Here is a 25333-nt window from a genome sequence, read left to right as displayed (position 1 = left end):
GTGCCAAATTCCGAATATGGCTTGAAGTGATGTCATTCCTTCCTGGTGGTGACTGACTACAGATTTAATCAACGGAAATTGAGAGACAAGCTTCTACGTTAGATGTTTTTATTGATAACCACTGGCGAATAGGGTGAAAGCTGTTATGTACAGTTTTTTTCCCGTATTTCCAGAATGCAACAAAATGCCTTTCTTTGACTGACTAATCCCCTTGACCAATCAGCGTGGCTTCTCCAACAGCCAATCACCGGAGTCTCAACATTCGATTGTCCAATCAGATCAAAGGGGGCAGAATCTAAATCTCTCGTTAGCTCGCGGTAGATCATGAAATATGAATGAAGCGTCCGGCTAGCGGTTAGCTAGCGACAACAACATTAAACTATTACTAATATCCCGGAACAAGAAACCATATTGTATGAATATTAAAGACATATGGAAGCTGTGTAGGGGAGCCACCCACTGGGGTTTTTATGCGTACCACACAAGCTGAGCAGGAAAGCTAACGTTAACGTTAGTTGATTCGTAGGGGCTTGCTAACAACAAACGCTAGCATGTACTGGAAGCACTCACTCAGGGCGGATGCGAGTTTGAAGCTGTCACTCTGAATCAACAAAAACAGACCGCGTCGAGAGGGTAAATAATCTCAAAAAGCATTGTTTTGAAACTTGGAAGTCTTTTGCAATATGCAGTTTCATATAACGTCACAGTATTATACGCTAGCTAAATGTTGGCTTAGCTAGCTAACGTTATTTGCCGTTAGCTGGTGTATCGTTAATTCATCTTAACTTAAAGCTGACGTTACTTTCTTAGTTAAGGTAATACACGTTAGTTAATTAGGATTGGTCTGTAGGCGTTTCTAACATATTTAATTTCCTAAAATCTCGATGCATGTTTACTGTGTCTCTGTGTCATTTCCGTCCAACAGAGATCCATTTGGTTCCACTCCTTCAGGCTGAGGTAGCAGTGCCACCATGTACTCGAGCCCCAACAACTCCACGAAGTCCAGCTGCAACAGCAGCAGCAGCAGCAGCATCACTGAGCTGCTGGGTGCCCTGTGTGACAGCAGCCTGTCTGGGGTGTCCTGGAAACGTCGTGCCCTGGGTGGAGTCTCAAGAGAAGGCTTCCGCAGAGCCCTCAAGAAGTGTGCTTACGGCTCGCTGCTGTCCAAGCTATTTCAGGACGACGCCAAAGGGTCTGCATCAGGAGCGAGAATCACCGATAATACGCCGCCCAAAAACAAAGTCCTGATGATATGCTTTGATTTGCGGGTGGCGGGGTGCCGAGAGGAAGCAGAGAGGTTGGAGGAGCAGCTGGGGATGCTGCACGAGGGAGCATCGTCTGGGCTCAAGGAAATCGACGCGGTCCTGGAGCTGTTGGTACATCTAGCTGGTTCGGCACCTCCACCCCCTACCTCTTTTAGCAGCGACTACATGAGACGAGAGAGGCCCGTGCTGCGGAGGCCTCAACCCTGGGGCTACCAGAGCGAAGAGCTGCAGAGGCTGGAGGCCCGGGCGTGGGGTCTAGTGTGTGGCGAGGAATGGGGGACTTTGGAGAGCTTGTGTGGAACACAGAGGTTGATGGATGCTCCTCCAGGCACAGGGCTGCTTGCTCTGAGAACTAAATTGGAAGCGGAAGAGAGATTTGAACGGGATACCAGGATGACGCTGTTTGGAGCTCTGCAGCATACACGCACCTCAGACATAGACATAAGACTGGACCTGCCTCCTGTTCCCAGTAATATTGATGTGACTGGGTTGGTTATAAGGGTTAGTACTTTCCTAGAGTCTATGCCAATGCACTTTTTTGTAGTTGCTTGGTCATGATCAGTTTAATGTCATTTTAACATGCCGTTGGGTTCAAATTTGCACATTCTATTTGAATAAGGAGTAATTCTTCCCTGTGCAGGTCCCCTCGTGTTTAGATCAGTCTGAGGATGAGGGCTTCCAGTCCGCTTCCAACATGACCCCAGACTCTATGTCAGAGACCAGCCCCATTCCAGACGTTGATATATGGGAGGCTCTCCGCACGTTTGAGCCTGGAAGACGCCGCTGCTGGGAGTCTGTTGGCTGGTAAGTGACAGGTCACTTGTGCTGTTAATAGTTTCATCATAATAACGTCAGACTACTTAACAGAGAAAGTTCATTTAACATGGTGGGGGCCACACTCGCCAATTCTGATTTATTATTTTTCGATTAACTCTGGAATCTTTTAAATTAGTAAAATATCAGAAACTTTGAGGTGATCCATTTTTTGTTCAGACAAAGGGTAGAAACTCAAAAAGATTTAATTTACATCTAAATCTATAACATTAAAAGATCAGAATTGAAGATTGAGAACCAGTGGATAATTTTAGCTTGATTGTTTGAGATCATTTTATTGACAACCTGCTGAGTCACCAATGTAATAGAGATCTCCACTCATAGTTGATTTTGTTGTCACTCTCCCAACACCAAATTACACAATTGTTTTCTTACCAGCCCGCCGGGGAAAAGGGAGTCGCTCTATCTTACAGAGGGAGGCAGGGAGGCCTTCGACCAGCTTTATCGTCTATGGGAGGGGGAGATGAGGGTGGTCAGCACCGCCACACCATCTCCTCTCCTTCCTCTGCCCCTGGACTCTCAAGCACAACTGGTATTTGACCTTCTCAACGTTTTGATCGGAGTGGCGTCGACGACCTTCCCTCTCAACCAGGTGCGTTCCTGTGCGTTATCTTTATTTATTGGTCTCCTGAATGCAATAAAACGCAGGTGATCTGATGGTTTTTTTGGGGGGGTTCGGTCAGACCGAAGTGATAAATGTGAATGAGGTGATAAACGCACTGGGACCACAATAAATAAAAGAAACACAGAGAGTAGAGAGACTAAAAACCGAATCAATGGCCAATCTGTGTTTGTGCAATGTATAAAACAAAGCCAGTGGGCTTATGAAAGCATATTACCGCAAAACTACGAAAATAAAATAATATGGCAGTGTCAAGCACAGTTAGTCTCCTGACAAGATGCATCACAAGATGAGAAAATAAATGACAATATTCTTAATGCTAAAAACAAAACCACATGAGAGCTTTTATGTTTAATGATAAAAACTTAATGGGAAAAAATACCGTTAACATTGAATGTAATCTATTACCTCCAAGTCCTGCATCATACAATTTTATAGGCTTATGATATCACAAGTTTTGTTGAAAAAGTCAGAGAAGTGTTCATTAAACAAAAGTAATCCTAGAGGCGGCTCTTGGTGGTGGTGTTGTGCTAGATTGCAATATATTGTCCGTTATTTCTGTCCCCCCCAGAAGGGTCGGTCCTGTCTGGGATCCATCTCTCATAAAGCAACTATGAACAACACCTGATTTATATATTGCAGTCTAATATAATAACACCACAAACCATGCCTTCAGAAATCACCATGGAGATGACACATAAAGAAGAGAAAATCTATATCATAAGCTTTTCAAAGACGGTCTTTGCTGTAGGGTTTGTTTACTAGATGTTATTCACTGTTTTTTTCCTCCAGCAATAACTATGTAATCTCCTTTGCAGAGTGTTCAGTTCGATGTGAGACCTGGGGTGTGCGTGTCGGGAGCCTCTCCAGAGAGTGTGTCTCGTCTCTTGGCGGAGCTGGCCCAGCACGGCACCCACTACTTGAGGCTTAGCCGCTTTTCTCTGCAGAGTGCCGACAAGAAAGGCCTCGTCTTACAGGTATGTTGCTTTATCACCATTATTACCAAAGAGACTGCATTTTATCCTGACCCTCTCTACTCTGCATGGGACTATTGTTGTTACCATAGTTGTGGCAATTTGTATTTTTTAACACAAGTACACAAAAATTAAACAATCTAAAAATAAGAATATGATAATTTAAGAAAAGAGTTTTAGTACACAAGGCTGATTGGCAGCTCCAAATATCACAAAGGCATGTCAATTTAAAAAGGGCAGGTGCATTTTTTTTCTTCTATTATCCATACTGAATGTATCGTCAGTTTTAGTGGTTTGATTTAATTCAGAGTCATATACGACCCAATAAATAAACAACATGGCGCTTCTTTCCAAGGCTTTTACAGGTGGTCTGCGGAAGTATCTGCATTACTACAGGGCTTGTGTTCTCAGCACTCCACCCACCCTCAGCCTGCTGACCATTGGCTTCCTCTTTCGCAAAGTGGGCCGCCAACTAAGGTGAGGTCAAACCGCCTTTATTTATTTTCCCTTTGTGTCTGGTATTAATTTCACTCCTTTGAACATCAACCTCACTCAGTCAACATTATGGTTGCGTCCCAGAGGACCTGAATGTCAATATCATCGGATCTGTAAACAACAACCACCCTCCTTTCTTTTGAATCTAAGGTACCTGTCAGAGCTGTGCTGTGTAGATGGGCCTTTGGGTGCAAGCCAAGCGACCTTCCCTGTGGTTAGTGCTCTTTTTTTTTTTTCTTCTTTTCTTCTTTTCTGCAAACTGCAAAATGTCATCCACCATGGCCGCGTTTAGCCTATCGGATGGAATGTCAGCTCAGTGTCCTGTGGCTCTCCTCAGGGTGTTAAACTGCTGTCCTACCTGTACAAAGAAGCGCAGAATAACTGCAGCAACGAGAACTATCCGGTGCTGCTGTCGCTGCTTAAGAGCAGCTGTGAACCTTATACACGGTGAGTCACTGTGTTGCTCAAGCCGACGTGTGTCTTCAAAGCAAAATGATGTAACCCAAAAATGGGATACATATTTGTATATTATTGCTATTATGTTCATAAGGACTGTCAGGACTGGTTGTGCTTTTCCTGTACTTTCCTCAGGTTCGTGTCCGACTGGGTGTATAGTGGTGTTTTTCGTGATGTTTATGGAGAGTTCATGATCCAGGTCAATGAGGACTATCTCAGCTCTAGAGGTGAGAAGAAAACAAACACAAGCCATCCTCGGTCAGCGAGACCTACAAGTGAAAAGCCTGCTCTACACATTGTTAAGCAGAAAAAAAAGAAATGGTCGTTACAGCCTTTATTGCCAGTTAGATTTATCCTTGTATTTATGAAGAATGCCATGACGTTATTGGATGACCCATCAGTGGGAAACAAAATCAGCTCCTGCAGCTTTGAAGACCGACGCAATGCTTGGTACGCCACATTTGACAAAGCTGATTTATATTCTTATTTAATGAATGACTTGAGAGCAGAAGAGTAGCATTTAGACAGGATGAGATCATTATTTCATTGCAGATACATACAGACCCATCTGTTAGATCTAAACATATTTTATTATTTTCAGTTTGATTCTTATAGCCCTAAGCAAAATGTATCAGACAATATCAATAACTAGGGATCTCCCAAGTTGGCAGAACCAGCCCTAGCCCAGAATTTTGTATTTTTAAAAAGAAATTGGATATGACCAAAGGACGGAAGAAGTTTCATATTCATTTATTTTGCTATTAAGTATTTTGTTGAACAAAGGCCTTTTGCCTGCAGCTTTTTTTCTCCTCAAATTGACTGATTTATTGCTTTTCAGTCATATACGCATGAATCTGAGTGCTCTAGCAAAATGTTGTTGGCATTTTACATTATAAAAAATACACATTTTACACTATTTACGACAATTATAATCATCAAATGAATCGATAATGCAAACGATCGTTAGTTCCAGCCCTGTATGAGGTGGTGGTTTGTCAGGAAATTATACTCTTAAGGAAAACCTGTTCCCCAAATGAGGAGTTGCTTCATTTTGCCAGTCCTCCATTAATAGGGTTCTATGTGAATCATTGTAGCCTGTCCAAACATTGTATGTCCTGCAAGACCCCATTGAAGGTCAGACCATCACCCCGACTTTGTCTGGCGAAGAAGATCATTTGCTCATTGGCTACACCTCATCAACTTCTACTGTGAACCTTCTGCACTTCTGGCTTCTGCCTTTTGGAGGACACACAAATGTCATTGTTCTCCTCGAAGTGCGTCAGGCAAGGAAGCAATCAGCAGCTAAGCTTTCTTGGCAAGACGCTGGCTTTCTGTAAAGAGTTCTCGAAGCTCAGCGCATTCCTTTTTTATTATTATTTATTTTTTTAGGATCACTGAGCTAAGCGCTAACAATTTCCATGTGTTAATTCAGGCGACCGAGTTTTGCCGTGCTTCGTAAGTCATATTAATGAGGAAAAGTTGTAGGCCTAGTGCAGCCTGAATAATACTACACTACTGTTATTTCTCTCCAGCCGCCGAGTGTGTCGTACTGTTATCATACATAATGGAGCAGTAAAACTGGCTTTAAGTAGCGGAACAGCATGTTAAAAGAGTCTTTCAATCTGTGCAGACAAACACTTTTGGGTCCAAGGCTACACTCTGATCTCAAAGGATGTGGAGGACTGTGTGCCCGTCTTCCTGAGACACATCGGCAATGACGTGTACGTCTGTGGGAAGACCATCAACCTCCTCAAAATCTGCTGCCCGCAGGTTTGTTTTGCACATTTAACACATTCATATATGCAGACAGGGGATTTATGCAGAGGGATGTTCTGTAAAGATATTAGTGCATATAATCTAATCACGTCCTAATTTATTCTGTACAAAGAGATCCGTTTGACGTTTTTTGGGGGGGAATATATCAGGCATATAAAACGATAAAGCTTTTAGATAACCCTACCGTGTATTTCTTGCTTTTCGCAGTCAATGTACTGAATAGACTAATAGATGGATGGCTCTACCATCCACAGAATCCACATGCACCCCACAGTTATCTACTTGCCACAACATGCTTCCATCTGGAAATCCATACTGCCGTAAGGGCATAGGACAAATAATCAATACTGCAACATATGGGGAGACGGGCTCTTGCATCATTATTGTGAAAAATTGTTCATCTTGTTCGGCAGACATTTGAACTTTGAACTGTTTTTGCTCACTGTTACTGCGGTCTTTTGCCACTTTGAGTCCTGCTTTGATAAAAAATCAATTGTGATGCATCTACAGTAATGTTATTGGTAACTTTTTTTAAGTAATGACCTATTTTTCATGAGCTTTTCTGTCTTATATCAATTTAAATATAATATAATTAAGTTTTGGACTCTTGGTCAGACAAAGCAAGACACTTGAAGGTATAACTTTGGATGATTGGAAAATGAATCAAAATGTTATCGGTCAGATAACGATTATTTTGATATAAATGAATGTGCTTATTTTTTTCTGCATCTCTTAGGTAAATTATACAAAAGGAAATAGTACAAAATGTCATTTAAACTTAACAGCAGAAATAATCCCTATTTTTACTTTTATTTACTATTATCAATCAAATTGTTGCCAAACTAATCAATTATTTGTTTATAATATAAATTATATTCCTTTAATATTGTGCATTTATTGGAATTTTCTACATGGCAAACCAATGGGTGTTGAACACTAAATACAGTCAGTGTATCGCTATGGGTTACCATGGTTTTCCCAGCACTGCTCTCTGCACCTGGTGCGGCAGCATGAAGCTTTGCATGGCCGTTGAATGCTAAGAGCCAATCGAAGCGTTTAAGTTTTATGTAATCTAATTGTATTAATTTGTGCTCAATTTTCTCTGACTCACCTGCTAATTTACCAGCATGTAATGTTCTTTTTCACTCCACCCGCCTGACCTAAGACGCAGGGCTCCTGCTTCGGACTAATGTGCATTCTGTAACTGCAGTGTTCTTCTAATTTAAGCCGGTTATTGCTGAACATATCTCTGGACTGCAGATGTAAAATTATCTCAGTGTTGACGTAGCTAAATATGATATGCTTTTTAAGAAGAAAAACTACATTATGGTGGATCTTTTGAATGAAATATTTTGCTGCGTGGGTTTAGCGCTAGACACTAAGTTATTCAAAATAATTTACCATCAGGCGGATACACTACAACTTAAATTACTCTCTGCTGGTGATCATTGTACTTGTTACATTCAATTATGAATTGGCACCAAATGAATCCACTATTTTGATGCTGAAATGACAAATATTTACTGATTTCAGCTGTTGTCTTCCATAATGAGACACAGCACTCCTTCCTGGGGGTTTAAAGACCAATCAACTAATCACGAAAATCACGGCCAAATCAAAACCCATGATGTCACCAAAATAACATGCCAGGATGAAGACTTAAAACAATGAGCCGGTGATTGGTTCAAGCTTTCTTTTTGCCGTGTGTTCACAGCACTACATCTGCTGGTCGGAGCTGCCGGTGCCTCGCATTGCTGTCACGTTCTCCCTGCAGGAGGTGGAGGAGATCGAGAGGGACTGTGCTGTGTATCGAGGACGAATGGAGAGGGTTGCTAAGCACAGCGCCATCAGCAGGGAGGAGCAAGTACTGATACTCATGCATATTGTTCCCACCCAGTCGCATCTTACCTGGGGTTTATTTTAAAACCCATTTCTTCTTGTGTTTTTGACGCAATTGTCAACATTGCTTCTCCTCAGCTATATCCGGTCGACTGCCTTTAAGAATGATAAAATGATGATGTGCTGTAAGTAGACATGGTGCTAACCCTTACTAAAAACAACATTATGTCACTGCAAGCTGACCAGACTTCAAAATAATCAATGGAAGCCTAAAAAAGCTCAGGAAGAAAAGGCTAACCTATAGTAAGACAATTAATTACACAGGCTATATATTACGACATGATGCGTGAAGGTGATACTGCCCCTCAAGTAATGCAAATTTCAGCAGCGAGTCATTATAATGATGCAGTCTGGGCCTTGCACAATGCTTGATTTAGTGTAACAACCTGGTGTGTACGACCTATATCGTGTGCGCTGCTGGCAGTGCTGACTGGCAGACGTGGGGGAGGAGGGGTTAGCGACAGGGCAGCCGGAGAGATCTCTTGTTAATGATGATTTCCTTTCTGTCTTTTGTAAGGCGCAGCGAGTGGAGCAGGCACGGCAGGAGCTGATCAATCAGGTCAGAGAGTCAGCGGCCAAAACCCTGGAGAGCATTCGCGGTTAGTGTTACACACACACACACACACACACACACACACTCCAAGTGTAATGTCATATACTCCTAATGTATATGCACACCCCTGTATAACCCACTCTCACGTCCTCTCTCTGGACCACGAGGGTGTCCTTCAGCTGCCGTCTGTCTTCTCAGAAGTGCATGCAGGGCCGATGGCCACAAGTAATGCTTTCTATTGGCTCACAGCTCTAATGGTTGCAAGATCAAATTGGCGTTTATTACTCAAAAAGATTTGTGGCTAAATTTGGGAGGACTGGCCTGATGCTGTGTGCACGTCTTGGCATATGTATATTTGTGTGAGGCAGATGGTGATTGTGTGTTGTGTTTGTGTGTGTGTGTGTGTGTGTGTGTGAGAGAGAGAGTGTGAGAGATGTAATGTACTTTTCTACTTGGGGGAGTAAGCAGCCCACTGTTATTTCTCTCGGCTCCTGCAGGGCGCCAGGTGTCACTTCGTCTGGCTGACGAGGCCAAGAAGAGGGAGCGTTTTGAGGAACTGAAACAGCACCTGAAGCAGGAGCAAGAGGTGTGTGTGTGTGTGACAACCTTATTCACATGCTACCTAATTTTAAGAAAAAGAATGTGCATGCATTTGTTGAGAAATGTCGGAGAAAGTGAAGATGGAGAAAATATCAGAGTGATGAGTGACCAAAAAAAGGCACTTATTTTTTATATGATATTAACAGATTTCTTTGGGGGCCACATAGAAGCAGGGTAAACATGGTGGGAGCACAAAATAGTGTTAGCATTTACATCATTTGGGTCGTTTTGTCTCTCTTGAGGGAAATATTTAGCTCTTTAGATGCAAAATGCTCCACTATGTCCACCACTGCCCCCTGGTTATATTTGGCCCCTCACTTCTTTAAAATATTGATTTATATCCACACATTGACATCCAAAAATTGTGATTCACCCTGGGCACACGTGGCTTTTGATGCCGAATTCAGAAACCGAAAGCAACGGTACATGTTTGTTTGTGTTTGGCTCCAGTGGCGCAGTGTAGCCAAGACGAAGCGGGAGGAGGATGACTTCAGCTTTGCCAGAGAGCTGAGGGACAGAGAAAAAAGACTACAAGCCTTGGAGCAGCAACTGGAGCAGAGAGCCAGGTCGGACTGCTTTTACAGCCGCCACTGGAGATGCAAATGTTCTATTTATGATTGATTCATCTCTGTCAGGAATTTACTTGCTCTAGAATATATTAACTATGTGCAAACACATGCATCGACTCCATCTGTGTGGGATATTGCTGCAGCTGGGCTTTTGCCGAATGACCATCCAGTTGGGATACTGGCGTGTTACCGCAGCATATATGCTCAAAGCCTGTATTGCAAGCATTAGAACAAATGGATTTCCATAAGATGACTAAACGTTGATTGTTTGCTCAATCGGGAGTTAGAGATGAATGACTTCTTTAACCAAACCAATTCACTGAGGCCTTTTTTTCATTCCTTTGGGATGTGCTGTTAACGTATTCTATAATCTGTGTTTCATTGAGGAAAGACTTTACTGATTAATCAATTATAGATCATTAAAGTGGCTGACAATCTGTGAAGGGAACGGCACATAATAGAGTTCAGAGCCAAACGGAGCTTGAAAGCAGATTGCAGACCAATGTGCTTCGCTGTCGCCCATGTGCACGTGCTCTTGAAAGCTTATCTTGGGAACTGCTTGCTGGATGATTTGTACTCCAATACAAAGGATTCAGTGTTTAAATAAGACATTATTTATAGGATGATAGATTATCAGACTGCATCTGTGTTTATGCTTGTCTAATTTGAAGCTAATCTAATGCAAAGCCCACTGGTGACTACATGACCTGGAGTTAAATAGGACAATCCCATGAAATCAAGGTGGCATATTTGATCCTCAAAGACTTGAAGGCATCCCTCCCTGACTCTCGGATATTGAGATTTTGTCTACAGACATAATCGTCAGTTGTGGCTTTATGTGACAAAAACCCTTTCTTAGTAATGCATTTACTGCATGTTCCTCCAGAGGAAACCCTTACCCAGGAACATTTGTTTGAAACTCGTGTCTTACTACACCCGCGCTGTAGGAAGGAGCTGATAGATCAGTACAGCCGTCTGTCAGAAGAGGCAGCTCGGAGAGAGAGACGGGCCATGTGGCAGGTGCAGCGTATGAGACTCGACGAAGCCCGGGCTCAGTTCTTCATGCATGACAAGCAGCAGACTCTGGTGTGTATTGTAAAATGCAAATGCACACACACACACACATACACATGGGGCAACATTTTTATTATAGTTATTTAAAGAAGGGCGTTTAAGCAAATCACGTGTGACTTATTTCCAGGCAATGCTAGAGAAAAATCCATTAGGCCAAGAGAGACCTCCCATGGGAGTGTTGGTGCCTGTTCCCTCAGCTCAACCCGCTGCACCACCAGCAACAGTGGTACGAATACATTTGTCTCACCATAAAGCCCATTAAAAAAAAAAAACGTACTAAAAAATGCTCTCTGGAAGAATGTGCTCATGAGCATCTTCTCCTAACAGGAACCGCGCAGTCAGGATTCATCTGAACAGCAGCCAGCAGAACCTCAAGAGGCTAACGCTGTATCACCAACACCACCTGACCCGGCTGCTCTCACCCCAACAGTTGACTCTGTCCTCCTCTCTGAGAACATGAACATCAATGATTCTCTTCCCAGGTCACCGAATCCTGGCAGTGAGCAGGTTGACGTCGCCCTACAGGCGATTGGCTCTGACCTACCTGAAGTGTGTCCCGCAGCAGATATAGTAGACTATGACTTCAGTGCCCCCTTTAGTCCACTCGAGGGTATCACCGGCCAAGCCGTACTCCAGCCACGGCCTTGCAGGGGAGCTGCTGCTGAGCCGGAGTTGTTTCAAAACCATCCCTCTTTTTCCCACATCCCCATTGGAGAGCACATGTCTCAATTTCAGGACGCCGTCCCCAAAGCCAACCCCTTTGGCCAAGCCTCCAGATCCAGCTTTCCTCTTGGCCAATACACCCTAGAGGAGTCCCGGAATACATTCAAATCAAACATTTATGGGCATCCCTCTGAAGCCACCGTGCAGCTAGGGGAAGAGAGTGGCTCAGTGGCAAAAAACAACAAGACAGAGTTTGCCTCTATGACTGAACCAACGAATGAAACTGGTGATTTAGAAAGTAAAGTAGTGGGAAATGAAGACAAAGGTCATTCCGTTGAGGCTGCTAAAGATTGCGACGTGTTGGAAGCCCCACCCACTGCACTGGAAGAAAGTGGCGAGGATAACGGTCTTCGCTTGGCAGTGACAAGTCCTTCTGACTGTGATCCACCCGACGCAAACCCTGAACCAACCACTCACGATCACAGCTCCGATGTTCAAGACGAATCTGCTCACGATACGTCTTTGCCAGATATTCACGTTTCCAGCGCTCCCCTGAAAGCGGGTGACGTCGCAACCTCTCCCCTCCCACCCTCCAACGTCCACGGTCACGCCTCAGACTCGCACATCAGGATTGGGGAACACGCTTCGGATGCCGAGGCGCCTGTACGTTCCTCCAGTGTTCACGGTCACTCCTCCGACGCCCACATTAAAATCGGGGAATACGTCGCGGAGTCGGCGGCTCGTCTCCCTTCTCAAAATGTCCACGGCCATGCCTCGGATGCCCACATTAAAGTCGGGGAGCATGTTTCGGAAGTAGTGGCCCGTCTGCCGTCCACCAACGTCCACGGTCACAGCTCAGATTCCCACATTAAAGTCGGGGAAAATATCTCCGGGGCGGCCTCCCCGCGTCCTGCTCCCGGCATCCACGGCCACTCGTCCGACGCCAACATCAAAGTGGGCGAGTTTGTGTCCAACGTCGCTGAAGCGAGACCTCGCTGGAGTAAGCACGGCCACGCCTCGGACTGCACGCTTCGGTCGGGCTGCGTGGCGTCGGGGGCCGAGCCCGCCTCGGCCGCCCTCCCCGGCGGCGCCCATGGTCACTCCTCGGACTCCGGGCTGGGCGCCGGATGCGTCGTCTCCGGAGCCGAGCCCGCCTTGGCCGCCCTCCCCGGCGGCGCCCATGGTCACTCATCGGACTCCGGGCTGGGCGCCGGATGCGTCGTCTCGGGAGCCGAGCCCAAGCTTGCCCCCTTACCCGGCAGTGCGCATGGTCATTCCTCGGACTCAAACTTGGGCGTGGGATGTGTCGTGAGCGAAGCGGAACCGCATCCATCCCCGCTGCCGGGCAGCGTCTACGGTCACACGTCTGATTCGAAGTTGGGGGGGGGTTGTGTTGTGTTGGGGACGGAGACGCCACCGGCGGCGCTGCCTGGCAGCGCTCACGGCCACTCGTCAGATTCCTCGCTCGCCGTTGGCTGCGTGGTGAAAGGCAGAGACATCTTGGACCAGGAGAAGACCGAAGTCGTTGAAGATGTTAAAGGTAATGAACCACTTACACACATTCTGCAGCAACTCTCTGGAGCCTACCGTCTTTGACGCCAATGTTTTTGCAAATCAATAAAGTTGACTTAACAGAGCAACTGGCAACAATAGAGGTGAGGATCTTGACAATTCATCAAATCAATAATACAATTAAAAACAAATAGATAATAAATAAATACATGATTGAAGATGTGACTATACTCATTGAATTCATCATATATACTTATTCCAGTTGTGGAATTCTCCTTGACATTAACCAAATTCATTCTTTCTCTCTATTATGCAATGTTTTAAAGGTTGCAGCTCTGATCTGAAGACTGATTCATTTCCTGGCTACTTTTAAATGATTTAGATTAATATTTTCCAAGTTGTCAGGAGGGATACAAAGAATATTTGCAGTAGGTTTTAAGCAGTTCCAAAAGATATGGATTTAATACCCCTAGAAAATCACAACGTCAAAGTCAGATTCAGCATTTTAAATATATATATATATATTTACTGTATATACACACTCACACAATGGATTTAACTGTGTTCTATATTATAGCAATTGTTTTACATCTTTCTTCAGGAGATCAGCTGGGTGATGTCATGGGTTCCTGGGCAGCAGGCTTCGGGTCGTCCTCTGGAGAACGGTCTGAGCAGGAATACCTCCTGGCTTTATGTGCTCAGTATGAGGTGGAACAATACGAGGACTGCTACAACCTAATGGGTTAGTTAACCACATATAACTGGCCAAAAATAAATGCTTCTCCACATTAGACAAAGAAGAAACAAAGATAGGGATTAAATTAAGAGAATAAACTGCTACGTTATTATGGCCAATAGTATCACAAATCAAACTATGGTCAAGCAAAATCAAAGCTTTTTAATTTCCAGAGAGCTTTTTTTTTTAGATTTTGTGATTGGTTTTGATTACCTCTAACGGTGTTCTATACAGAGAGTATATCTTGTGCTTTTAAGCAGCTCTCAACAGGAAGAAGGCCGAGCGGGTCGCTTGCGTGCACCGATGCTAATGGAGTGAACTGTGCACACAAAAGAGAAAGTGCTCACAGTTTCTACCTAAAGGGGGAACTAGATGCCCGCGTGCTGCGAGGACCATGCAGAGGGCTCTCAGCTAGGGACTCGCATGCACTAAAATTCACACGTTGCCAGCTCAGCAAAAAAAGCACAGAAAAACTCAGATTACAACACAGATGAGTGAGAGCGATGGGGTAGCTATTTGTCAACTATGTCTATAAAAAGCAGAATGTTCTTAAATGTTGGATACAGATCCTTCTTCTGAACCCTGTATATAGATATTTTAATAATACCATCTCAGTAGCAGAGGCCTCCACTTAAAGCCCTATTTCAACATTTTACAGGGGCTATTTTCACAGCATAACCAAAATAAAGTAGATAGTGGATTCCAATCATAAATCACATGAACAGAGGTAAATTATTTAGCTTATGAATTGAGTAGCATTAATTCACTTTTATTATTTTTCCCAGTACAATAAATATGCACAGTCGCATTTTCTTGGGGACTGAAATTACATCTAGTCTGAACAACTAAAACAAAGATTAATCAATTCATTTGTTTAAAAAAATGGGTTGTAACCTCATTTACAGTAAGACAATTAAATGGTCTCCCTGATTTAGTGCTCACAGCCTATATTTAACAATCTTAGCATATCTAGATGGTGAAGGTGACTTGTGCGGCTTGTTGAAGTCATTGATGTTTCTAAAACATCTTGTGTTAAATAGAGCAAAACATGATGTGAAATTGTTGAGAAATGATAGACCATAAAGCAGCGGAGCTTACTTCATCAATTAAAAAAACGGCCCTATTTTATGTTGAGGAACGATGCAATTCCCGGGGCTGTTTAACATTTCCTCCATTGCACAGGAGCGGGGTGGTATGAAAAGCAGTGATCTTTCATTTGGGCACAGAGTCTGGTTTACGTTTGGGTGACATGCATCAAGGCTCGTCTTTTTTCACCCTGTGCGTCATGATGCTATTTTTTCACTCCCGCTTTCAGGGTCTCCATGAAGTCTGTCAGCCAAATGCGTCTTCTACTGTTCAGAGTCGGGAGCCCTAATTATTTAGGGTGTGGGGAAAAAATAACCTGCGCAAAGTAGAATGTAGTGCTGTTTAATGGAATGACGCTGCAGTAAAATCACTGTAAAATATCTTTTTGTAATATTGAGATTGTCTCAGAGATGCATCTTAAAGGGTAAAACCCTTAGTTTGACAGGGACTTTGGAGAGAATATATTTCTGTTCATAGCATTTTCAAAAATAAGTAAAAAGCCCCGAATCAGATGTTTGATCCTACTAAACTTGAGCGTTGAAATATTTAAACATTACTTTGCATCCCCCACGTTTGGAAAAAGTTATTTTGTTTCTCTTTGGCTGTCACTGTACATTCTGTCTTTCACACTATTTAACAGCTTTCTGCTGTTGTGAGGGAGGTTATTTATTCCCGCCGTCTCCCTCTGGCACAGCTTCGTCCCCCGAGTGTCAGCTGCTGAAGCAGGTGACCCGGGGCCCCTGGGGGCTCCCTGTGGACCCGACGCTCCGCAGAGCCACGGACACCACGCCTGTCCAGCTCAGCGAGATGGTTTCCCTCCCGGTTCTGATAAAACAGGCCGTGACGACCCCGCTCATCACGCAGTGAGTGTCGGACTGAGAGACTGAGAGGGGGGTGGGGGGGGGTCTCTTTCTGTTTGTGTGTGTGTGTGTGTGGGAGCTTTTTTATAACGTGTTGTTTTTAAGTAAGAGTTTCCAGAGTCTGCGATGGACTGAAATCCTGTGTTTTAGTAAATCGGAGGTGTTGATCTCCTCATTGTTCCTCCACTTGAGCTGCAGTTCATTGCGAATGCTGCAGCGGAGGAATGATTACGATTCCTGTTGCCTTCTTTTTCTGTTTGAATCAGAGATCCAGAACAACTTGTCAGTCCATTCAGTGTTTCTGCACACTATGCAGGTTAGCCATTGTGTGTAAAGAAATGTCTTTCTCATCCCTTTCTGCACAGGGGGGGGTGGGGGGGGGGGCTTTGGAATAATAGCATTAAACTTTTATTAACGCATTTTTATCCTGTGCTTAGATGACACTGTGAAGTTTCAGCTCTATTTTTGTATCTTCTCTGCTGACTCCTCAGTTAAAGAGAGTCTCCTGTGAATCCCACTGTTATATAAATGTGAACTGCTTTGAAATAATTCATAGCAGTGGGGATGGAGGAAGTCATCTGAAAAGTGAAACGCTGGTCGGTATATTCCCGGAGCTTTCTCCAGAGCAGATGTCTATCATCCTCACAAACTGTATCAGAAATGCAAGTCAGCATAATTTTCAGTGCTGATTCTTCAGTCAAAATGGCTCTTTTCTTATCTTGGTCATTCTCTCCCCCACCTTCCATCCCCAGTGTGTCTTTGGTGAACAAGGCCGTGGTGGACTATTTCTTTGTGGAGTTGGGGGTGGAGAGACACTTTGAGGCACTGCGCCACTTCCTGCTGATGGAGGACGGCGAGTTCGCACAGTCCCTCAGCGATCTGCTCTTTGAAAAGGTGAAGCTCTTTTGAAAGTGTCAGCTGTCTTCTTTTGTGCAGAAAATAATTTCTTTAGAAAAAGACATCGGAGGTCATTTTGGAACAAGGGCAAATGTCCTTGAGCAGCACTGCACGTTTTTAGTATAATCTGCTTTCAGCCTCGACATGTAAACCAAACTAATTTGAGACTAAAATTGAATTCATAAACCACAAGGCTGAATAATAACCATAGTTAGCCGTTATTTAAAACCCAAACTGATCATTTTGAAGTCTGCTTCTTATAAACATTTCTTTATGGATGTTAATAAGGTACATTCATCAGGTGGCTAGAAATGCAACTCTAAATGATTGACGATGGTGCTGCACGGTTTGCCGAGACGTTCATCATATCAACTCGGTGGGAAACATGTGAATATTTAGTTTACTTCGTTGTGAATACAATATCGACATGTCACTTTTTCGTGGGATACAGTAAAATGGTTAAGCAAACATTGATGCATTCAGCCGGTACAGAGAGACATAATATTTTGGGTTTCCAATGTTAAAGTTATTAACTATTACTATTCTACCAGCTCCTGAGGGAAATATCTATTTTCTTATTTTTTGTAGCGATTGAGCTGTGAGAGTGACTCAAAAATAGAAAAGTTGTGGGATGTACAAGTAAACAATGAGCTGTAGATTCAGGTAATCTGGGTTCATCAGTACTGTTTGCATCGCCGCTTTGTTTTCACAATTTAATTCGGTCATATTGGCGATTGCCTGTTTTGCAGCACACAATGCTACTTGTGATAAGCCCAAAGCTTCCTGACACTTCGCTAACAAGTCGCTGCTGCTGTTCTGCGGAAACATTCGTGTACATTTGTCTCTTGAGGGCCCATGAGACGGAAGGTTTTTGTTCCAGCCACACACCACTCCAGCTGATCTCGCTGATTAGCACACCTCCGGCCGGAAAGCGAGCTAATCGTCCCAATCTGCCACACGCAGCGCTTTGTTTTCCGGGACGAAAACCTGCCGACTCCTGGGCCCTCCGGTGGCACGTTTTTGGTGTCTTCATTTGTCAAATGTCTCCTCCACCCAGCTGGGCAGCGGTCAGACTCCCGGCGAGCTGCTGACCCCCCTGGTCCTGAACTCCATCCTCAGTAAGGCCCTGCAGTACAGCTTACACGGGGACATCCCCTTAGCTGCCAACTTCACCTTCGCCCTGCGCTTCCTGCCGGAGACCTTCCACCCACACGCCCCCGACTCCCTCAACTGCCTGGAGCTGCGCTACAGGGTGAGCCGCTGGTGTTTTAATGGACCGAGTGACGGAGTTTGTCTCTGGGGGGGGGGCGGGGCGAGTGGCAGCTTGAATGTCATGTTTTGACAAACTGCCCTGGGTGTGGAAAATGAGCTTATCACTTTAAATGGTTGAAGCACGTGGATTGATTGGGGTTGAGTCTTCTGGATGACATGCACGGTGACTAATGCCGCATGTATTGTCCTTTGCTCTTGTCTCTGCGTTGTCCTCGACCCCCCCCCCCCCCCACCCCCAACCCGCCTGTTACCCGTCCTACTGGATCTCCATCTTTTACATTTTTAATCTCCTCTTTGCTTACCTTTCTTTCGTATGTCTCATTTCTTTTTGCTCCACTCCTTCTCTCCCTATACATCTTTTCTTCATTCCTCTTTCACCCCCCCCCCCTCCCTCCCTCTCACCGCTCTTGTCTCCCCCACCAATCCTCTCACCTCCTTTATCAACATCCCTGCTCTCACACCTTTCTCATCGCCTCATTCCTCACTCTCCCTTTTACCTGTTTTTCTTTTCTCCCCTTCGCTTTTCCTTCCTTTTCCTTCACACTCTCACACCTTTGCACCGTCCCCCCCCCCCCCCCCCCCCACCTCGTTTCCTTTGTGTCATCTCCCAGGTGGACTGGCCGTTGAACATCATCATCACGGACAGCTGCATGAACAAGTACAACCGTCTGTTCTCGTTCCTGCTACAGCTCAAACACATGGTGTGGAGCCTTCGTGAAGTCTGGTTCCACCTCAAGAGAACAGGTGAGAAGGTGCAAGCTGAGCCTCCACTTTACCTCTGAGACCCCTGAAGATTATTCCTGCTCCGCTTCAACTGTTTATAAAATATGCAGCGAGATAAATAGTGAAATTCCTTCATGTTTTATTTATACAAAGCTCGTCTCATAGCAGGGGGGGGGGGGACTGTTGTAAAAAGGTGTGCTTCAGTGGGCTGGATGGTATTGATCTGTGGAAGCCTGTGCACAGACTACTTAGATGGATATCCTGGAGGGAAAATAACAGAGTATTAAGATATTAGACGGATGTGAACCACTGCCAGACTACAACAATCATTTTTACTGATCATCAGGAGGAAATGTGATCGATTAGGGGGACTGCAGAATGCATTGTTTGACTATTAGCAAGACTAGCATGACTACAGATGTATGCTGTATACAATGAACCAAAGTCTGCCTGTGTGCCGTTAACACGCTTTACAATCAATTATTGTAAAACGACCCATCTGCCCAAAGTGAGCGTGGATATCTGACGCAGGTTTTGTTGCGACGTGATACAGAAAAGCCGCAGATCTCCACACTTTAATGCCTGCAGCCAGCGGCGGGTTATTTTTAGTCCGCTGACGCGTGACGCGTGACCGCCTTTGTTTCAACCTCAGCGCTGGTGAAAGGAGCAGGTCGCTCGGTGCAGTTTCACCAGCTGCAGCTGTACAGGCACGAGATGCAGCATTTCGTCAAGGTGATACAGGGCTACATCGCCAACCAGATCCTGCAAGTGTCCTGGAGCGAGTTCACGGCCAAGCTGGCCTCCGCCAGCGACCTGGACGCCATCCACCGCACGCACGCAGACTACCTCAACAGAGCCATCTTCAGGTGAGTGCTGGAACTGCACATCTTTTGTCAATGTAAGGCTTGCTTGCTGTCATCGCTCTTTACAAGGAAGTTGATGTATGATATTTTACTTTAATATATTGGATCGGAGTAGACGTTTTTGGACTGAGACCAAATGTCCTTATCTCCCCTTGAGTGCGGTGCATTTAAAACTTTGCAACACTGTGAGCGATCAGAGCTTTCAGTGTTCAATTTAATCAGCTTTTAGCCTCTGCACCCCACGAGAGTGTTTACAAGGTTATCTGTGTGTGCTCTAAGACTGCATGCATAAACCATACACAATTAGTACACGCTGAATGCACCCAAAACGCATCACCTGAGGACACACCGTTGATTTAAAAAGAAAAACCATTTGCCACATTTTGAAGGAAGTTCTTAACTCTGCACACTTTCCCTTTTTAGCAAAATTATTTTGCATTTGAATTTATTCCCTTTCTAGAATGCGCTGATGTTGCTGCCTGCATGAAATAGAATCTATCACCATCTGTGACTAATTTGTTTACATGTAGTATAACCGTAGTCGTCAAAATGAAAGGTTTTACGTGTTCTCCTCTCAAATATCGGTCTGGTTTCAACAAATCATTAATATTGATTTAACCTTGTTGAGTGGTCTGGTTATCAGCTCATTCAGGCACAGCTTCAGATGCTTTATTAAAATAAAGTTTAATAATCACAAGCCGATTGGCAACAAATAATTGATTCATTATTTTAAGTAACTTTCGAAGGGAAAATATTCAAAGAAGAAGTTTCTAGCTCTTAAAGGTGAAACTTTTTGTAGTTTTATATTGAATTTGCCATTTTGTCATCAAAAAGCCTGGTATTTTTTAATTTTGTTTTCTTATTGATCTACTGAATAAGTCAACTCATGGCTGCAGGTATGTTTAGTTAAAGGTGTTTTGGAAAGTTTAATATGGACGGAAGAAGTCTAGTTATAACCATGAATATTTCAAGGGGCAACTTGACAAAATTCAGTAAAATTCAAGAGAGCGAAAGAACTTCAGGCTCTGTACAGGCGCAGCGAAATGAAGTGGATATTTCTCCAGCAGTAATTTCATATCATATTAATTCAACCTCAAAGTTAATTAAAATTCCAGCCTGATGTGGGGCTAACTTTTGAACCCAATGAATGATTCAATCTCATTAAGAGAGGTTGTTCGTATCAGACCTTTTCTGTGTCAGCCTGAAAAGTCATTCCAAAGTTCCTTGTCGTGTTTCATAAACTTTGCACTCTCTTGCCTCCCCAGGGGTTTGCTGACAGAGAAGGCGGCTCCGGTCATGAACATCATCCACAGCATCTTCAGCCTGATCCTCAAGTTTCGGGCCCAGTTGATCGCACAGCCCTGGGGCAGCCACCAGGGGGAGGCAGTGCACCCCAGCTTCGTTGCCATGCAGCAGTCGTACAACACCTTCAAGTATTACTCTCACTTCCTCTTCAAAGGTAACAACAAAAATCTCTTTGTATTTTGCTATCGAGTGATTTGCGTCCGCTGTTTTTAAAACGATGAGCCACGCGATGCGTCTAAAGTATTGCGAATTAACTGCAATATCGACAACAAAGAGCCTAGAAAGCCTCGTTTCAATATTGTCACTCGTTCATGTTAAAATGAAAGGAATTTAATCATTTAAGTCATGTGAAGACGAGCATTTCTTAAATCTGAACCACATATATAGACTTGTGTGTGTGTGCATATATAATTATATATATATTTCATTAAGCCCAGGTTTTAGTAGTTTTATTTGCTGCAGTTGTCTGAACTTAATAGTACATTTTTAATGCTATAGGATGTTTCTATATCAATGATTAAACTAATTGTATCTCTTTCCTCAGTGGTGACCAAGCTGGTGAACAGAGGCTATCAGCCTCATCTAGAAGATTTCCTTCTCCGCATCAACTTCAACAACTACTACAAAGACTCCTGAGCCGTGTACTTGTAGCACTTGACACGATACAGGTATACCTGTTCAATACTAATCCGATGCTTTCCACGTGTATAGATAATCATACATACATGTGTACAATACATTCAGTTCAGCTGAGTACCACAGTGTATTTAAAAAACCCACCTGTGCTTTATATTAGGGCATGCATTTAATGCATTAATGTGCAGCTGATGCCTACTTACTGTAGTCTTACTATACTTTAAGGGGCAATTCTATGTAAATACAAAAGAAAATGCTTTCTAAATAAATGCTCTATTTTCTATTGAAGTTCTTTATGTAGAGAAAAACATGTATTAAAGAGTGCATGTTAGCATAGATTTTGCTGCAAAAAAAGGGGAGGGAAGAAAATGAGGTCTTTCCAGGAGCAATGACATTTATTTTCTTCACCAGCACAGCTTCAGTTTGTGTAATGAGCTGCAGCAAGCCACAGTAAGAGGATTCAGTTCCTTAGAGTTGGGTAATCCCTTCTCAGCAGCTCAGCCATCAAACTGAGCTTGATTATTTGCACCGCTGTCGTTCCATTACTGGTGTGATCGAAGGCATTTCAACCAGCACCTGAGAAAGGAGGGTCTAAGACTATTGGATGGACAACATTTTCTTTATAGTCCCAAGAGCCAATGCACACGTAAAACAGGCAAAACGAAAGAAATGGTTAACTGCCTACGCTTTAAGCCACAGTTCATTTAGAGAAACACATGTTTAAGGTCTGGTAGAGTTAAGACGACTGAATAAATGTATCTGTTCAACTTTACACCAGAAAGCGCATCACAAGCAGTCAAAAATCATAGCTAATTTGAGGGGTCCTTGATTTAAAATCCTTCCTTGTTTAATCATTTTACAAAGAGCTCTGGTGTAGAGTAGAAAAAGTAAAGTTGGTGGCTTTGACCGCGTCTGAATTAGAGTACAAAAACACGAGGAAAGGCAGGCTTTCACGGACCAGTCGCTTCCCCCTCTGTTTATTATTCATATGTAGAAGCATCGGGCCAGTTGCTTCTCAATGAGTGCATAATGAAGCCCCCCCCCCCCAGGGACGGCCTACACGCGTTAACATTTCACTGATTTAAAAAAACCTTTTCTTGTTTAAAATATTATTCAGAGGGACAGACAGAGAGAGAGAGAGAGCACACAGCATCATTTAATCATGCACCGCACCAGTCCGAGCATGTGGACTCTGAAAGCTCTTAATGAAGCCAACTCTGATTAAACAGCACATCCGAGACACTCAAACAGTTCGTATTTACATAAGAGTCCAAGAAACGCAGCACAACGTTCTAATGTCACCAAAGATCGTTTGGGCTGCTCAAGGACACTCAAGACGTTGCATACAGACCATCTAGGACGTTTTGTACTGGTCAATGACATCAATTCAGTTTAATGGGAATGTCGGAGCATGTCAAGATGCCTCGTGTGTGCAACCTGAAAGTGGCATGAGTGCAAAAAGGTTATTTTAATGCTAAAAGGACCCAGAGTAACAATAGCAATGCTAAAAGGATCTGTGATTACTTTAACTAGTGTCCTTCATTTTTATTTTATAGAGTCTAAGATCCATAGTCTTATGTCTTAAGTACTGCGCTGTTATCAAACAGATCACCTTGGAATTGCAATAATGTTTTTGTACAAAAGGAAACTGTAAATAATGAGTGTTTCAATCAAGTTAATCTGTAAAACAAAGTAAGAGAAGAAACTCTCAACTATGTAAACCCAGAAACTGAACAAATGAGTCCCCGCCTTCTGTTAAATGGCAATGATATATAATCCGTACCTGTAAAAGGGTCCCTTCGGATGGAAGCACCACCCACTAAAAACCAAAACCTAAGACCCACGCTACAGTCCGCCCCTCGAAAAGCAAAACTAATGGAGCACACGTTGGATGGGACGACTGGAGATCTAGTAACACAGGGTAAGTGAACTACACTCTCTACTGTGGCTGTTAGAACGAGTCACGATGTCCAGCCAGAAGAAGCCTTCCCCTCCCCCCCCCGGAGGAGATGGTGGACCTGAGTCCTGGTCTTTTGATTTTTGGTCCTAAATGGGTTCAGGCTTCAGACTCCAGGTCTTCTTCTGCTCCGTTGCTCGTGTCGCCGGTCTCAGGCTCCAGCAGCAGGAATTTACCATCATTGGTCAGAGGCATGTTCTTCATCAGCTGGGCCAGGGCCTCTGGGTCCTTTCAAAATAAAATGTATATATTTTTTTGTTATGACAATACATTTTGAATCTACCTACATCCCCTTCATGTGGTCGAGGCTACAGTAGGTTTATATTCATCCCCATTAATGTGTGTAGATTTAACATTTCTCTCATTCAGCTAATTAGGGTTAAAAAATAGACAAAGTATGTTTACAAAAACAAATGTTTGATTGAAATAATTGCGAAATGTAATTTTTTCCACCAGATAATTAATTTGTTTAAGTGTATTATCCTTTGTCCTGCAACAGGTTTTCTATGTTTCCATGGTGATGATACCTTCTTGGCTTCTGTAATGTCCTTTGCCAAGTTTATGGTGTAACAGATCTGTGAATATAAGCAAAAGGGTAAAAGTTAATAAATATGCAGGCATCCTGAAGTTTATTTTAAAACCTCTTTGCCATCCTAAAATACTTGAACTTACATTTACTGTACATTGATTGTTAAAACAACACAACTGAACTACTTTATTAAGCCGTATTAAGACAATGAACACATTGTTTACATACTGCAACAGTTATAACATACTAGATTATAATAAATTATACTGACTATTGTAATAAATTTGTATGCTGTGACTTCTAATATGAAGAATTACCCAGTTCTTAAGAAATTAGAAATGTCTCTGTCTCAACCTTTTCGCCCTCTGTGTTGCTCTCAAAAACAAAGGCGCTGAACGAAGGCTCGCCCCCCTCCTCTCCGTCACTCCAGTCCCTGCCCTCCACCACGAACCCCATCAGCCTCCCGTTCTCTTGGTGGGCGGCAAACTGGCACACGTCGCCGAGCTGGAACTGAGAGGAATAAAGATGCATTATTTTAAATGTAGCAGGAGAGACAGACAGAGACAGAGACAGAGGAGACGACTAAACGTCTTCACGAAACAGAAGTTCTGTCGTACTCACACTTATCCTTGTAACTTGAGTCTGAGGGTCGATCAACCTATTGTGAAGAAATCATTTAAAAAGTATTCAAAGAATTTCAAAATCCCAGCAGTGATTAAGCCTTGACTCACGATTTTTCAGGGTTTTTTTTTGGTTCTGATGGCCGCTTATACAACAGGTCATGCTTTCACAATACCACTTCTTGTGCAAATATACAATTAAAAAAGGTTGGATAAACTAATACTGTAAATAGGTTTTAGCTAGATGACATTAAAGATAATTTTTCCCTGTTGTATTGTCGGTGTAGGAGGGTTTTCAGGACTAAATATCTGATCAAGGTGTAAATAGTTTTGTTTATTCAATTATTAAGACAGATTTGAATAAAATAGCGTTAATTCCTAGTAGCAGAAACAATGAGAGTCTAGGTTAAAACAATTGGGAAGATAAATTACAGGAAAATAGTTGAGTAGTATGAGGACCATTTTCTTGCTGAGAAAACAAAAACTGCTCTTTCGATGTGACCCAACGTATTTGGTCTTCAAACCCTCGGGAGATGTTAATTAACTGACATTCACCG

At 43.4% G+C, this 25333-nt stretch overlaps 2 protein-coding genes across 3 annotated transcripts in view; one reads left to right on the top strand and one right to left on the bottom strand.

Moving 5' to 3' along the window:
• The first annotated feature begins 144 nt into the window (after positions 1-144).
• tubgcp6 (tubulin gamma complex component 6) lies at positions 145-24681 on the top strand. 2 transcript variants are annotated; one of them, XM_037450836.2, is made up of 26 exons: positions 145-633; positions 926-1766; positions 1906-2069; positions 2478-2691; positions 3540-3698; positions 4051-4172; positions 4341-4404; positions 4528-4637; positions 4782-4873; positions 6277-6416; positions 8137-8286; positions 8839-8920; positions 9372-9460; positions 9925-10040; positions 10991-11129; positions 11245-11343; positions 11445-13320; positions 13894-14034; positions 15809-15977; positions 16727-16868; positions 17929-18123; positions 18755-18887; positions 19519-19732; positions 20995-21188; positions 21579-21702; positions 24545-24681. In XM_037450836.2, exons 2-25 carry the CDS (start codon positions 972-974, stop codon positions 21668-21670), a joined length of 5691 nt encoding a protein of 1896 aa, XP_037306733.2. In that variant the 5' UTR covers positions 145-633; positions 926-971; the 3' UTR covers positions 21671-21702; positions 24545-24681. The 2 variants fall into 2 exon arrangements, with proteins under 2 accessions (XP_037306733.2, XP_037306732.2); XM_037450835.2 differs by lacking the exon at positions 24545-24681 and having other exon boundaries at positions 146-633; positions 21579-21951.
• The window catches only part of appl2 (adaptor protein, phosphotyrosine interaction, PH domain and leucine zipper containing 2), a 16391-nt gene continuing 13328 nt past the window's right edge, over positions 22271-25333 (bottom strand). The window contains exons 18-21 of the mRNA XM_037450837.2: positions 24778-24814; positions 24511-24666; positions 24155-24202; positions 22271-23855 (exon numbers count right to left, since the gene is read on the bottom strand). Of these exons, the coding sequence (XP_037306734.1) occupies positions 23727-23855; positions 24155-24202; positions 24511-24666; positions 24778-24814 (370 nt within the window). The 3' untranslated portion in view covers positions 22271-23726. The remainder of the gene's footprint in view (positions 23856-24154; positions 24203-24510; positions 24667-24777; positions 24815-25333) is intronic.

Source organism: Pungitius pungitius, chromosome 6 (genome assembly GCF_949316345.1).
Source record: "Pungitius pungitius chromosome 6, fPunPun2.1, whole genome shotgun sequence".
NCBI classification, from domain to species: domain Eukaryota; kingdom Metazoa; phylum Chordata; class Actinopteri; order Perciformes; family Gasterosteidae; genus Pungitius; species Pungitius pungitius.
The sequence above is the reverse complement of the archived record's forward strand: the minus strand, read 5'-3'. Positions and strand labels throughout refer to the sequence as shown.